The sequence below is a fragment of the Podarcis cretensis genome (genome assembly GCF_951804945.1).
Source record: "Podarcis cretensis genome assembly, chromosome: 5".
Lineage (NCBI taxonomy): Eukaryota > Metazoa > Chordata > Lepidosauria > Squamata > Lacertidae > Podarcis > Podarcis cretensis.
The window spans coordinates 85764563-85780629 of NC_137174.1; the positions used below are offsets into that span (position 1 = coordinate 85764563).

The following is a 16067-nucleotide window of genomic DNA, read 5'->3' on the forward strand; positions in this document are numbered from 1 at the left end:
GGAGTCTCAAAGCGGCGAACAATCTCCTTTCCCTTCCTCTCCCACAACAAACACTCTGTGAGGTGAGTGGGGCTGAGAGACTTCAGAGAAGTGTGACTAGCTCAAGGTCACCCAGCAGCTGCATGTGGAGGAGCGGAGACGTGAACCCGGTTCACCAGATTACGAGTCTACCGCTCTTAGCCACTACACCATACTGGAAAAAACATAGACTTATACATGGAAAAGTATGGTATTCTTCCTCCAAAGCACTTGTGATGCATACATTCTGCTCCCCCGCCCAGCAATAATCCTCACAACCAGAGAAGTGTGTGCCCTCAGGTTCCTTACCTCTTCTTCTCCCTCTTCCTGGTACTGCTCATCCACATTGTCTTCTTGCTGATCAGGGTTACCCACCATCTGCAGACAAACACATTCCATAGCTAATATCTCCAATATCACTCAAAACCATGCACTGACTTACTTATTGAAAATCAATTCCAGGGCACCAGGGCACACAGGAAAGGCATAACTACAAAAAAAGAAGAAGGATGCAACGTGGCAAGGATTTGATTTCCAATGCTCACAAGTGGGTCTGTGCAGGTATAGTTTTGTTTCGTCTTTTAGCAGCAATTAATGTTCCTCTACTGGAGTTTATAGTTAAGAAACCAACCATAGTTAAAGCTAGCCACAGTTTTATTATAACCAGGGCTTAGTCATCCTGGACTCCCTTTGGGGAGGAAGAGCATGGTATAAATCTAACAAATTAAAATAGATTTGTGTAACATAAACCCGATATTTCTACATTAGCGTGCACTCAAAGCAGCTTATGCATTTTGCAATCAGTGAGCAAAAGTGACCGATAATGGATGCAATAATGGAATACTGAAAGGTATAGTTTTTGTAAAATATGCAGGGATTTATGGCATGTAAAATGAACCATGGAAAGAGAAGATTGATATCTTAAGGATGTAAAATTAGTATTTTAAGTTGTAAAACAGAAAACTTAATAAAATTATATATATACAATGCAAAAAAAGTGACTACATTAAAAGGGGGCCTGGAAGAGCAGAAATTACCATTTAAAAGCAGTAGTAAAGAAAGACATGCTTGCAGCATAACCCTATATATGAGAAGTAAAACTGGCCGTGTTCAATGGGGCTTATTCTAAACTATGCTTTTAGCATTCTTCTGAAAATGGTCAATGAAAGGCAAAGCTTTTAAAGCATATAAAAAAATCCTGGTTGCAAGAGAGCCCATTGCCACAATAAAGACTGGTGTCAATGCAACATTCACTGTGGTTAACGGGAAGAGGGAGCAATTCCAGAGCTCATTCTTGAACATTTAAGCTTAATAGGACACTACCCAGAAACCTGACATATGCTGCCCTGAGTAGGATCATGAAAGATAAAGGAAAAGGTACCCCTGACCATTAGGTCCAGTCACGTACGACTCTGGGGTTTGGGCACTCATCTCGCTCTATAGGCCGAGGGAGCCGGCGTTTGTCCACAGAGAGCTTCTGGGTCATGTGGCCAGCATGACTAAGTCGCTTCTGGAGAAACCAGAGCAGCGCACGGAAACGCCAGTTACCTTCCCATCTGAGCGGTACCTATTTATCTACTTGCACTTGACATGCTTTCAAACTGCTAGGTTGGCAGGAGCTGGGACCGAGCAACAGGAGCTCACCCCATCGCGGGGATTCGAACTGCCAACCTTCTGATCGGCAAGTCCTAGGCTCTGTGGTTTAGACCACAGCGCCACCCACGTCCCAGGATCATGAAAGAAAGGTGTAAATAAATGAAACAAATCAGCTGCGGCAAACTTCACATGTGGTCATTTTAGGAAATACTCCTTGTTGCAGTTAGAAGGAAGGTGTGGCAGAATGCAAAGCAGAGCAACCCCATGGAAGTCTAAGGTAATGGGAAACTCACTTTTGTCTAGAAAAAAACCCTCAATGACCAGCAAACAGGTCATGCATTGCAATGAATTGTGTGTGAGGTGAAATGCCTATTTGCAATGGCTATTTCATACATGCAGGACATCCCTAGAAGCTGCAGCCTTTGTTTGAAACAGGACCTCCACTTGATAGCTATGGCCTTTTGTATACTGACCACTAAATGTTCTTCCATTTCAGGGTTCCCTTGTTTTGGGTTATTTGGCTTCAGTTGCTTATTCTCATCAGACAGGTTCTCTTCCCTCTCCTGCTCTGCTTCCTCAAACTCATCTTCCCCTTGATTGTTGGGATCATCAGCTGGGTTGACATCATCCCCGGCTGTCTTCTGCATTTCAAGAGAATTTCAATAAAGAATAAAGTGCATTTCACTACAGTCATACCTCATGTTACATCCGCTTCATGTTACGTTCTTTCAGGTTACGTTCCGCGGCGACCCAGAAGTACCGGAAAGGGTTGCTTCCGGGTTTTGGCGCTCGCGCATGCGCAGAAACACAAAATGACATCACGCACATGCGCAGAAGCGGTGAATCGCAACCTGCACATGTGCCACCACGCCGCTGTGGGTTGCACTCTTTTCATGTTGTGAATGGGCCTCCGGAACGGATCCCATTCGCAACCAGAGGTACCACTGTACAACGTTGCCTTAGGTCCATATCCAACACATCACTCAGATCTGCTTTAGATTTTCAAGAGCAGGCAAAGTTACAATCTATGGGTTGTACTCATTGAAGCCCTATTCAGAGTAGACTCACTGAAATTTAGTCATTCCCATTAACGTCAACGGGTCTACTCTGAGTAGCATTTGTACTGGATACAGTGGTACCTCAGGTTACATACACTTCAGGTTACAGACTCCGCTAACCCAGAAATAGTACCTTGGGTTAAGAACTTTGCTTCAGGATGAGAACAGAAATTGTGCTCCAGCGGCACGGCAGCAGCAGGAGGCCCCATTAGCTAAAGTGGTGCTTCAGGTTAAGAACAGTTTCAGGTTAAGAACAGACCTCCAGAACAAATTAAGTACTTAACCCGAGGTACCACTGTACTACCTTTCGTTTCTGATTTTTTATTTATTTATTGAATTTATATACCGCCCTATACACGGGGGTCTCAGAGCCATTCACCACAAGGAGACATATACCCAGATGCAAATCTCCAGCGGCTGCAAATTAAAAAGTCTGGTGGGCACCCAGCCAACTCTCAGCTGTTGAATTGAGTGTATGGGATGGCAGCTTAGAGGCCTTCACCCAAAGGCCGCAGGATCAGGGCCAGACTTCTTGATCCTTACAGTAGCCCTGTGAAGTAGGTCAAACCAGGAGAGAAAGTGACTTGCCCTAGTAGGTTTAATAAAGACTTACAAGTTAGTACACCCAGGGTAATTCTTTACAGCATCCACTCCGAGTCAAGGGGCACCACTTTAAGAGGAGCAAGGAGGCAGGTGCTCACTGTGTTAAAACTGACAGGGCCATACTGATCTGAGCACATCTCTTCCTACTTCCAAGCTTGATCCATCAAGCCTGTGTAGCATAGCAGCTAAGAAAGCCCAACAGAGACTCCATCTCCTCAGAGTATTGCGAAAGAACGATGTCAATCAGCATTTGAGGATCTCCTTCTACCGGTCAACAATAGAAAGTGTCCTTTCATACTGCATAACGGTGTGGTACACTGGTTTGACATCAACTGATAGGAAGTGCCTACAGAGGGTGGTGAATACAGCACAAGATATTATAGGCTGTCCCGTGAATCCGCTGGATGAAATAGCGGAAGAATGTTGCCTCGGGAGAGTGAGGAAAATTCTCAGGGATGATTCACACCCTGGCCGGCACTTTCTTGATCTCCTGCCCTCAGGCAGAAGATATAGAAGCAGGATTATTTGCACCAACAGGGTAAAGAACAGCTTCTATCCGTGGGCTGTTAGGCTGCTGAATGAAAATATAACAACAGGGAAACTGACTTTCGGGTTTGGTGGGTGTGCGTCAGTAAACAAGGGGAAATAAAACTAAGAGAGCTGAGTGGGGGGTGCTTGGGCAATCTTGGTATACAAGTTGTACAAGTGACAATAAAGTATTTCAATATTTCATTTTCAATGTTCAGCTGCAAACCAGGAACCCCTTGGAGACAATCTCACCCCTGCCATGAACTTAAGAAACTGCCTTATAAACAAGCCACCCTCTCTCACCTCAACCTTCGCTATGTGGAGAGAATAATTGCTTGTCTTGCCAAGATCAGTTGGCTTTATTGCTGTGTGTGTGTGTGTGTGTGTGTGTGTGTGAGAGAGAGAGAGAGAGAGAGAGAGAGAGAGAGAGAGAGAGATGCTTGACTGAAGTCTAAATTGAGCTATTAAATGGCTTTTGTTTTAAATTTGTTGCAAATCACATTGAAGTAGCATTTGCTTAGAAAGGCAGGATATGAAACCGAAGATAAAGGCATATGTGTATAAAACAAAACATGAAACACTTTGACGACATGAAAGTGCTATATAAATGCTAGCTGTTATTATTCGTACTTCCTCCCTAACCCTTCCTTCCTTGAATTCTGAAGAAACTGATTTACTATTTCAAGATACGGCAAGATTCTTGGCCTACTTTTTTGTTCTCTGATGTTACCACACCCCATTTATTTATTTGTTTTTTTGCTTTTAACACAGGACCACCAGCCTCAGAGCCAGCTGATGAGGAGGGCTCAGCAATGTACTGCTGAATGGGCTCCTGGCCACCATCGTAGTTTTCCCAAAATGCAATGCTCCAAACATTCTGTGGAACTGAATGTTTTTCTTAAAAAAAAAATAATGGCTGCCACCGACAATCCCAGGCAGTACCTCTAGGCCAGACAAGCCTTGCTTCTGCCTCTGTTACAAGAAAAAGCACCTACAGCATGGTGCTTGACACACAATTACTGATTTAGCTAGATTCATGTCTATTGATGTCTGTTATAGAATTGCCCCAAAGTGCAATTTTAAAATATCAATGTATGCTATTCCCACTCACCGGTTCTTCATTCTGCTCGCTCTCTGCTCGGTGGTCCAGTTCATGATCCTGTTGTCCGTTTGCATTATTGTGGTCTTCTTCCTCCGCTTCATCTGGGTGCTGGTTCTGCCGATCGTAATCTGATCAAAGGCAATTCAGATCATTCATTCAGCCCTCCTTCCATTCAGAAAGGCCGCGTAAGCAGAACACAGTATTTGTAAGCCACGAAAGGAACAGCTTCCATGTGCAATTCAAGACGTATGAAAGTTGGATAATGTGGACAGAGAAAATTTTGGCACAACAAGATAGAGATGAATGAGCCTCTCCCCTTCCCCACTGGCCATGAAATCCAGAAATAAGCCAAGCTAGGCTTTACCTGCTTTAAATATGGCCAACCCATTGATTGCATTTTCAATTACACACATGTCTTATTTCAAAGACAGCATTAAAGACAAGGTTTGGAGAGAACATCACTTACTTTCTTCTTCTTCCTGGGCACCTTGTTCTTCTCCTTGCACAATATCCTGATCCAGGTTGTCGTACTGGGATTGGTGGCTGGAGAAACATTATACAAAGGGGTTAATTCGGATTCACCAGGGGATTTTTATTGTTGTTAAAACAGGGGTGGAGAACCTATCGCCCTCCAGAGGTTGCTGGACTACAACTCCCATCAGCCCCTGCCAGCATGGCCAGGGATGGTGGGTAATGGGGGTCCAGCAACAACTCAGGGGCACACAGCCTTGTGAGAAAAGATGGAAGACCAATGCTTGCCATTTGCTCCTTTGTTGAGGTTTGTGCCAACTAATAATAATAATAATAATAATAATAATAATAATAATAATTAATTTATTTATATCCTGCCCTCCCCAGTCGAAGCCGGGCTCAGAGTGGCTAACAACAGTAAAATGATACAACATTCTAAAATCATTTCATTATAAAATCAGTTCACATCAGATTAATGGCAACCATCGGGCTAGAGTTCTGTGAGGATTGCCAAAGGAGGGGGTCAGGCTGTGCCCTGGCCAAAGGCCTGATGGAACAGCTCTGTCTTGCAGGCCCTGTGGAAAGATGTCAAGTCCCGCAGGGCCCTCGTCTCTTGTGACAGAGCATTCCACCAGATTGGAGCCACAGCCAAAAAAGCCCTGGCTCTGGTTGAGGCCAGCCTACCCTCTCTGTGGCCCGGGACCTCCAAGATGTTTTTGTTTGAAGGCCGTAAGGTCCTCCATGGGACATACCAGGCACTTCTTTGTATTACAGAGAGTGTTGGTGAGGAAGGTAGCCTTCCCTCATTGTAGGTTGCACCTCCCACTTTACATGTTTTGCCACAGTAACACAATGCACCCATGCGGAAGTACAGGGCCATTGCTAGCTGAAACTGTGAGTGTGAGATAGCAAGAGAGGGTGCTCTTTCATGAGTGGGAAGAATAACCCAACCCAGGACACCAAGTGAGTGCAACCACACACACACCCCTGTTCCCAGAATCCTCTGCAACGTGCAGGGTTTCCATGAGGGGAACTGTGATAATGAATGCAGACTGGAGAGGTGCAGGTATGCAAAACCTCCTGCTCTGAATGGCTAGAATGTTGTTCACTGTACAAATGCTAATAATGCTAATAATATAATAATAATAATAATAATAATAATAATAATAATAATAATAATAATTTATTTATACCCCGCCTATCTGGCTGAGTTTCCCCAGCCACTCTGGGCAGCTCCCAATCGAGTGTTAAAAACAATACAGCATTAAATGTTAAAAACTTCCCTAAACAGGGCTGCCTTCAGATGTCTTTTAAAGATAGGATAGCTGCTTATTTCCTTCACATCTGAAGGGAGGGCATTCCACAGGACAGGCACCACTACCGAGAAGGCCCTCTGCCTGGTTCCCTGTAACCTCACTTCTCGCAATGAGGGAACTACCAGAAGGCCCTCGGCACTGGATCTCAGCGTCCGGGCTGAACCATGGGAGTGGAGACGCTCCTTCAGTGCTTTGAAGGTCAGCACCCACTATTCCACCTACTAGGCTTGCCCACCACTGGCATGTGGCCCCTGCAAGACTTCCCTAGAGGGAACGTGGCCCTGAGTCAGGAAAAAGATTCCCTGCTTTATGGCAATATAATGCTGAAAGGATTCCTGACAGCAGACACTTGAAAAGCCAGTTTGTAGGCACCCATGGCGAACGCCATTTTCTAAATGCTTGCTGACAGGACATGGCACAGGTCAAGGAATGGCCCGCATCTTTATCCTGCTTGCATATCTGGCAGTAGTGGAGAGGTGGGGCGGCCTGCAGCTCCTCATAGGTAGCATATCAGCAGCCTGACCCCCCCCCCCAAAAAGCCCTCACCTCCCAGCAGGGGTTTGAAGAAAGTACCAGAAGGTTCTGGCAATTCTAGTCACTGTCAAAGTCTGAGGCAACCTGAGCTAACCTCCTTTCTCAGAGGCCGACAGGAGCCAAAAGTGCGTTTTAGAAAGATAACCTTAGGCGGTGTTTAAATTGCTCTTCGCCCTGCTCTGCCTGCCTGCGCAGTGTCAGCTCTCGCTCCTGAAGCTGCTGCTGCCGTAGCAACTGCTCTTGTAGTCTCCCCTGGTGCAGAGACTCCTGGTGTTCTCTGAGGCGATTGGCCTCCTCCGCTCGCTGGACGGCCAGCCGCTGTTGTTCCAGCTGCTCCTCGTAGGCAGATTTGTATCGGGTTATCGTCTTCACCTTCGGTGGTTCCTGGGCCAAGACAAATAGCTTAAAGTAAAGACCTAAGTAAGAAAAGGCTTAAGTAAATAAAGGCAGAACGAACTGCAAGAGCCGTAGCTCAGTGGCAGAGCATAGGCTTTGAATGCAGAAGGCCCAGGGTTCAATCCCCATCACCTCCATTTAAAAGAAACATGTAGCACAGGGGGCAGAAAAAACTTGTTGCAAGAGCCTGGAAGCCACTGCTAGTCGCTGCTGGGCTATACAGACTGAGGATCTGGTGCCAAATAAGGCCACTTCCCGAATATCTTGCTGGTGCCAAATAAGCCCACTTCCCTAATATCTTGCTAAGCACACCAGCTCCTGAACTGAAAGAACGTGTTCCACACTTAGAATCACAAAATCCAACTCCCTGCAGTGCAGGAATCCATGACAGATGGCCATCCTACCTCTGCTTAAAAACCTCCAAGGAAGGAGAGCCCATCACTTTCTGGGTCATCGTGAGGATTAAAAAAAAGGGAAAGGGGATTAACGCCTCCCTGAGGGGGAGAAAGGGAGAATGAAATATTGCAAACAGATTAAAACAGTAGCCTTTTGGCCAGGACCCTCCTTTATCAATGAGATCAAAGCATTTCAAGCGTTCCACCACCACTTCTTCCCCAAATCCCAGAATCCCTTACTTCCACAGATGATAGGACTTAAAATAATGGAGGGAAATGACCGGTGGATGCCCAGTCAGAAAGAGGGCTTGAAAGAAAACCTAACTCACTCACTCTCTCTCTCTCACACACACACACAAACACACACAAACACACACGGGAAATTTGGGATGCTTTTAGCCAGGAAACCCTCTAAAGTTGGGCAGGAGCCCCAGGGGAAATACATTTCACGTAACGATTTGAGCATCAGCCAAGACTCTGGGCTGAGGGACACTTGTGAGTTCTGATGAAGCTTGAAATACAGGATGACTTTGTTAGTCAGATAAACACCAACAAGGTCCTGGGCTGAAACCAAAGGAACAAGCAGATTTTTGCACCCCTGAGACATGACCCAGAAGGCAGAGCCATCTCTCCGAGATTCTATTTACAGCTCTACACAAAACATGACCTGTATGCACTGTACCCTTGAGATGCTCGGTTCCTTGAGGCAGGTTGCATGCAGAATTAAAATGGCCTGTCAAAATATTAGGGCACATCTGGATGCAAGGAAGAGCGCTCTGGACTCACAAAGGTAAATGGCAAGAACAGATTCTGCCATCAAACGCAAATATACTGCCTGCAGATTACATACAACTTGTAAAGGGCTCTTTTATTATATTGCCGCTTTTATTTTTAATGATGTTTCCAGCTGGACTAAAAGCCTTAACAAATTTAATTGAGAGGAAGTTGCCTTATAGAGAGCCAGACCAGCGGTCCACCTAGTTCAGTACTGTCTACATTACTGTATTCAGCTGGTGGGTTAAGGTCCTGCTAGTGGGTCACGACCTGATCCAAGGTAGGTCTCAACAGGAGCACTGCCACCACGCAAACATATTGTAAAAGGTTGAGAAATGGGTCCCCTAAATGAAAAGGTTGAGAAATGGGTCCCCTAAATGCATGTTTTAGACAGCATCTTAAAAAGCAGAGACATCACCTTGCCAACAAAGGTCCATATGTTAAAGCTATGGTTTTCCCAGTAGTGATGTATGGAAGTGAGAGCTGGACCATAAAGAAGGCTGATCGCCGAAGAATGGATGCTTTTGAGTTATGGTGCTGGAGGAGACCCCTGAGAGACCCATGGACTGCAAGAAGATCAAACCTCTCCATTCTGAAGGAAATCAGGCCTGAGTGCTCACTGGAAGGACAGATCCTGAAGCTGAGGCTCCAAAACTTTGGCCACCTCATGAGAAGAGAAGACTCCCTGGAAAAGACCCTGATGTTGGGAAAGATGGAGGGCACAAGGAGAAGGGGACGACAGAGGATGAGATGGTTGGACAGTGTTCTCAAAGCTACCAGCATGAGTTTGACCGAACTGCGGGAGGCAGTGGAAGACAGGAGTGCCTGGCGTGCTCTGGTCCATGGGGTCACGAAGAGTCGGACACGACTAAATGACTAAACAACAACACCTGGCAGCAGATCTCCAAGGTATCTGACAGCGGTCACCCCTCTGGTGATGCCAGAAATTGAACCTGAGAGTTTCTGAATGCAAAACATGTTCTCTACCACTGAGCTATGGCCCCCCTCCCAGTGAGAGAGTCACTGCAGTGTGCCCTACATTGCATATGTATGTATGTGTATGCATGCATGCACACACTCCTTTAATACTCATATGATTCCTGGGCCAGGAAGCAACACAACACTGGAAAGAAAAGAGTGTCTGATCTGCTTCATTGACATAACCAGGCCCAAAGTCCCTTATGGCTTCTGCCCACGATTCCTGTAGCATACACCAGTGTTTCCCAACCTTGGGTCTCCAGCTGCTTTTGGACTACAACTCCCATCATCCCTAGCTAGCAATACCAGTGGTCAGGGATGGTGGGGAATGTAGTCCGAAAACAGCTAAAGACCAAAGGTTGGGAAACACTGGCATACACCACTTATGGCATGCATGATGCAGGCTGCTTGCCCACGAATTAAAGCTGAATAAATCTTCCTGCTTGTGCCTCTGCCAGTAATGCAGCTGGATTTCAAATTGAGCATCAACTAAGGTGACAGTCTAAACAAGGCAGAGGGTGAAGAGAACAAACAGGGTGGGGTGCCTGCTATTTAAGCACACAAAAATGTGTTTCGAAAAAGGAATCTAGAAATTCACTCTGACTTCCATTGTCCCGGGGTGATGAATGTGACTTCTTTTTTGAAAGGTTAATAGAGAGATCATGCAACAAGTTGCTCCTCCCCCCACACCCCTCCTCGCTTGCAATTTTTAGAAATGGGAAGACAACTAGTGTTACCAACTGCATCCGTCACACAGCACATCGCATTCTGCAAGATATAGCACGCACTGCATTTCAAAGTGGCACGATTCCCTTTCTAAAGTGTGGCCGGGGCGGCGGACATCCAATTAATCAACAGGGTGACAGTGACAGCATCGTACTGGCAGGCTCCATCCCTTGCCCTTTGCAAATTGCAGCACACCCCTCCGGTCATGGTATGTGCAGTCAGTGGCGTAGCGTGGGGGGTGCAGGGGGGGCCGGCCACACCGGGCGCAACATCTGGGGGTTAGGGAAATCCACGGGTTAGGGGGCGCAAATTACTTGCCTTGCCCCGGGTGCTGATAACCCACGCTACGCCACTGTGTGCAGTGCCCCAGCCTCTGTTCTGAAAGGGCTTGTTTGTGACTGGCAAAGCAAAACTAGCTAAATTGTTTCAAGCCCTCTCTCTGTCTCTCCCTGCTGCTTAAATTGCATTTCCAAACTGACTTACTGGGCAATGAGTCCCGAAAGATTTAATGGGGCTTATTTCCTAGCTGGTGTGTTGAACAGTGCAACCCCGCTGAACACAGAGGGGTGCTATTACTATGCAAAGCATGACAGTGCTCTTATTTAGGTGTCTATTTCACCAACAGCTCACCTCCGAATGATGGTGTTCGCCCAGGGTGTTGGCTTCTTCCTCGTCAGCCTGCCCTTTCTCCTTCCATTCATGCTCCGAGTTGACTTGGTCAAGATCCTCTGTCAAGCGTTCAGGCTGCCCAGCTTGCTCCATCTCTTCCTCCTCAAGTTCCTTCTTGTGCTCCTCTGCAACCTGTTCCACACGTTGCTCCTCGTCTTCTCCCGCCTCTTGCTTCTGCTGAATATTGAGCTCCCGCGGCGGGTGACCTTCATTGGCTTTTCTTTCAGGATGAAACGGCTCAGCTCTGCCTTCTCTTCCTTCCAAGTGGATTCCTCTGTTGGCTTCTTCTCCCCCCAGTGGCTGATCACCATTTAGCGTAATCTGCAACAGTGCAGAATATTAAACTTCAAATGGCCTGTTTCAAAGACTGTGCTGCTGATTTATTTTATTTTATAACATAGAGAGACTTCTAGCCCGTCCCTCTAAGTGCTTATGAACCACTCAGGGCAGCTTGCAACAATTTAAAAAAACTGCAACGTCATGAAACACAACTAAAATACGTTCAACACACAATAAAACAAGATATGAAAATGTACAACAAAGGCAAGGAGCACAGAGGAAACATGAGCTTAATAATAATAATAATAATAATAATAATAATAATAATTTTTTATTTATATCCTGCCCTCCCCAGCCAAGGCCGGGCTCAGAGCGGCTAACAACAATAAAATAATACAACATTCTAAAATAATTTCATTAAAAAATTACTTCAAACCAGCGGATACTTAGCAGTGTAGAAGAAGAGTTTGGATTTGATATCCCGCTATCCGAAGGAGTCTCAAAGCGGCTAACATTCTCCTTTCCCTTCCTCTCCCACAACAAACACTCTATGAGGTGAGTGGAGCTGAGAGACTTCAGAGAAGTGTGACTGGCCCAAGGTCACCCAGCAGCTGCATGTGGAGGAGCGGGGAATCAAACCCGGTTCACCAGATTACGAGACTACCGCTCTTAACCACTACATCACACTGGCATAGAATAAAATCACAGAATCATAGAGTTGGAAGGGACCCTGAGGGTCATCCAGCCCAACCCCCTGCCAAGCAGGAATCTCAACTAAAGCATCTTTATTTCTTAAATGTGACAGGCTAAGAATGGGGGATTTGTGGCATGGGCCATGGCTTCTTGCCTGCCTGGTTTGCTTCCCCAAAGCATGTGGCTGATCACTGGTGGTATAAATGCCAGACTGCACAGACCTAAATGTTCAGCAAAGCAGTTCTCCTCTCCTTAGAAGAAGTGTGGGCATATATCCAAGGGAAGAGTTCATGCAACAGGCCTGCCTGTCGGCTGCCAAACGCTCATAGAAGTCAAAGCTTCCCTATCACCCCACCATCGCCCATGAGCACAACGTATTCGAGCGGAGGCAGCTCACACATTCAGTTGTGAACCAGAGCTGAGAGTCTTCAAGGGGATGGGACATCAGTTGGCAGGCACCCAGGTGTGAAATCAGCCCTAAGAAAAAAGGATCTTATTTTGATTTCGGAAATGCTCCAATTAGAGTTCAGCTGCCTGCGCAAATCCTTCACATTTGAACTGCCTGCGGTTTCTGCTTCATGTCAAGTCACCCTGCGATGGCAGCGTTTATGGAACCCGTGTCTCTCAACATGTATCGCCAAGAGCTCGGGTTGATGCTTAGTGTGTTGTTTTTATATAAATAGATCAGAGACGGCCCGTCATTGTACTTGACTCTTTTTTTGTTTCATTATTTTTTAATGAGAATAATAACCGGATTTACCCTTTTTACATAAAAAAAGTGCCGCATACAAACAAGATGACACCAGGGGGTTTAAGCTGCTTTCTTTTGCTCAAACTATAATGATGTGACATTTGGAAAGAGCAAAGATCTTCCATGCTTTATTAAGCGCAAGGATTCACAAAGGAGCCATTGCTCAACACACGTATGTGGCCATCCATATGCGAAGCCAGCAAAGGACGCAAACATTTGCTTGCAGGCTAATCTTAAGGGAGACAAGCCTTTGCCTAAAATGAACACAGCACGGACGTGAATTGCCAGGTGAAGCAGAGCTGCCACACTACCTTTGGGGCAGGTGGGTCATTGTTGCTTACCAAAAGAAGGGAGAGTTGGTGGGAGGTTAGTGTGGTGCAAACCCTGCTGCCTTGCCCCTCCCAGTAAGCAAATTTGATGGGGGGGCACTCATCAAATCTGCAGATGACACCAACCTGGGAAGGGGAGCTAATGCCACTGAAAAGAGAATAAGGATTCGAGAGGACCTTAAAAGAATGGAGAACTGGGCCAAAGCTAACAAAATGCCTTTCAGTAGGGACAAATGTAAGGTTCTACACATAGGAAGTGTCAGCTGTACAAATATAAGGTGGTGGACACCTGGCTTGCCAGTAGTGCATGTGAAAAGAGATCTAGGGGTCTTAGTAGATCACAAGCTTAACATGAGTCAGCAGTTAATGCTGCTCTAGGGTGCATCAACAGAGGTCTAGTTTCCTAATCAAGGGAAGCCGAAAAGTGCTGGGTGAAGTGGCTGCAGCAGCCGAAACCATCTTCATTTTCCCAGAATGCCACTGGGCCCAGCAGCACTGAACATCGTGAAGACTGCAGCAGCTATAGCTGCAGTGATTCTCTACAGAGCATCGGGACCTGAAAATTTGTTTTCAAAAAGGGAGGCTGGCGTCAGCCACGGCGGACCCTCCAGAACTTATTTGCTGCAACATGCTGAGCATCAAGGCCAGGCCGGTGAGGGGCTCACGATTTTTATGCTGTTTTTATATTGCTCAGTATCGATTTCTGTTTTTGAAGTATTCTGTGCAAGTCACCTTGAGTCTTTCGGGGATCCCTTGAGATCAAAAGTTCAGCATACCGAGAAATTAAGCATTCAAATCCCAGAAAGTCAGCTGCTGTGAGTCTGCTATGAACAGTTTAAACATATGAAACTAACAAATCTCCCCTCCTGTTGGATAAATGCCATCTATCTAACCAATAAGATGCTTTTGCAACGTTAGACACAAATTTTGCTCAGCAACAGCCAATGGTACCACACAGGCTAAATTAGATCCACCGCCACCATTACTAAAAATGGAAATAGTAAAAAGGGCAATGTGGGAGCTGCTCCAGAGTTCTAGCCAGCTAGTCATGCCTTCTCACCAATAATCTATTCCATTTCTGTTCTTCATCCCATCTTCCAATTGCTTGACACTCCCATTTTCGTGTAGGAATCTCCAGAAGCCAACAAATGGCCATATCTGCGGCCCATCACTTTGAATAGTCACAGCAAACCATGGTTTCTCAACTAAAGCATCCTTAACTGTGGTTTAGTGTGATGCCTGAATTGAGTTATTGTCTGCCCTTCTCAATTTCTCCCCTCCTGCTTGTAACGTGTAATACTGACCTTCCTTGATAGGTTATTGTAATAATTGCTCAGATAATACAGTGGTACCTCGGGTTACATACGCTTCAGGTTACAGACTCCGCTAACCCAGAAATAGTACCTCGGGTTAAGAACTTTGCTTCAGGATGAGAACAGAAATCGTGCGGCGGCGGCGCGGCAGGTCCCATTAGCTAAAGTGGTATCTCAGGTTAAGAACAGTTTTGGGTTAAGAACAGACCTCCAGAATGAATTCAGTTCTTAAACTGAGGTACCACTGTATATGGAACCCTTTCTGAACACTGAAAAGCACACTATATAAATGTTAATCACCGCCATCAAGGAAGATGACTTGGCCAGTCAGCCAGTATTACCTCCTTCTGCTCTTCCGCCATGTCAGGGCCATGTGCTTTGGCGTCCCCTAGAGGGGAAGGCGCTGATGTCACCGGCAGGACATGTTGATGCTCAACATTTTCTGGCTTCTGGAAGCTAGGCATCTTTTTGAGCGTCTCCTTCAGCTGTCTGTATTCCTCCACCTGGGACTAGAATTCAAATGCAACCATTAGATATCACTGTCAGATGAACCGCTTCTTATTAAAAACTGCAGGGAAGCTGGAGGCTCCGAGGCAAGTTGGGTATTTTAGCTAAACATGCACATCCGATCAAGAACGCCCATGTGCTAAAGCGAGATCTTTTCTATGCGCCAGAGTGCGCCAATTTAATACATTACAGCAGGCATGCAAAGTCTAGCGTAAAATCCCCACAGCCCAGAAACGGGGATTAGTTTTTCATGCCACGCAGAAGAGGAACAGAACTGTCAGAAGTGAATTATTACATTTCCTTTCAACCCGTTTTTGAGGGGGCTGGGGAGGGAAATCGCAAACAGGGGGAAAGTCCCATGAACTGAAAAGATACAACCGAAAGAGAACGACCGAATGAGTGTGTGTGATGAACAATCACAAGCATCTCTTCAAACGCTTGCAAGAAAACTGGCTTCCCGTTCTTAATGGAATTGGCCAACATATGATGGAAATGAATTTATCCGGAACAAAGGTGTAGTGTTATTTCATGGGTGGTTCACTAAAACAAAATACACGGTGGACCAACACACTTTCCACATCAAGGCAGCATCACATGGCTGAAAGGCAAGAGATGTGATCCTACCCTTTCCAGCCTAAAAGCGATTTGGGGTGTTCGCTGCTGAAGCTTGCCACACATGGCTGCCCTATTCATAATTTTCTTCCCCATCAAGCAAGGGGAGCGGCACCATGCAGATGGGCCAGCTCTGCCTATGACCTGCCGGATGAAGCCAATGGCCCGTCTAATCCAGCATCCTATTGTCCGCAGAAAGCCAACCAAATGTAGAGACAGGAAAACAGAAAACTGGGGCCAGGGGGTTTCAAGTTGGAGGCTGGAGACAGTCAACAATTTCAGAAGAGTTCAGCGGGTTAGTTTCTAGGCGAGAATGCAAGTTCTTTTCTTTGATCTCATGGTTGCCTTTAGAAAAACGGAACTACACAAAAAAAGCCCATGAACCTAGAGGATTTTGGGGTAAGGGGTTAAGCCATAGA

At 46.0% G+C, this 16067-nt stretch overlaps 1 protein-coding gene across 2 annotated transcripts in view; it reads right to left on the bottom strand.

The window, feature by feature from the left end:
• The window catches only part of GOLIM4 (golgi integral membrane protein 4), a 55903-nt gene that overhangs the window by 5913 nt on the left and 33923 nt on the right, over window positions 1–16067 (bottom strand). For both annotated transcript variants that reach the window (XM_079977885.1, XM_079977884.1), the window contains 7 exons: window positions 14871–15038; window positions 11126–11485; window positions 7372–7610; window positions 5372–5448; window positions 4915–5033; window positions 2088–2255; window positions 328–396 (listed from right to left, as the gene is read on the bottom strand). In XM_079977885.1, coding sequence (XP_079834011.1) covers window positions 328–396; window positions 2088–2255; window positions 4915–5033; window positions 5372–5448; window positions 7372–7610; window positions 11126–11485; window positions 14871–15038 — 1200 coding nt within the window. The remainder of the gene's footprint in view (window positions 1–327; window positions 397–2087; window positions 2256–4914; window positions 5034–5371; window positions 5449–7371; window positions 7611–11125; window positions 11486–14870; window positions 15039–16067) is intronic.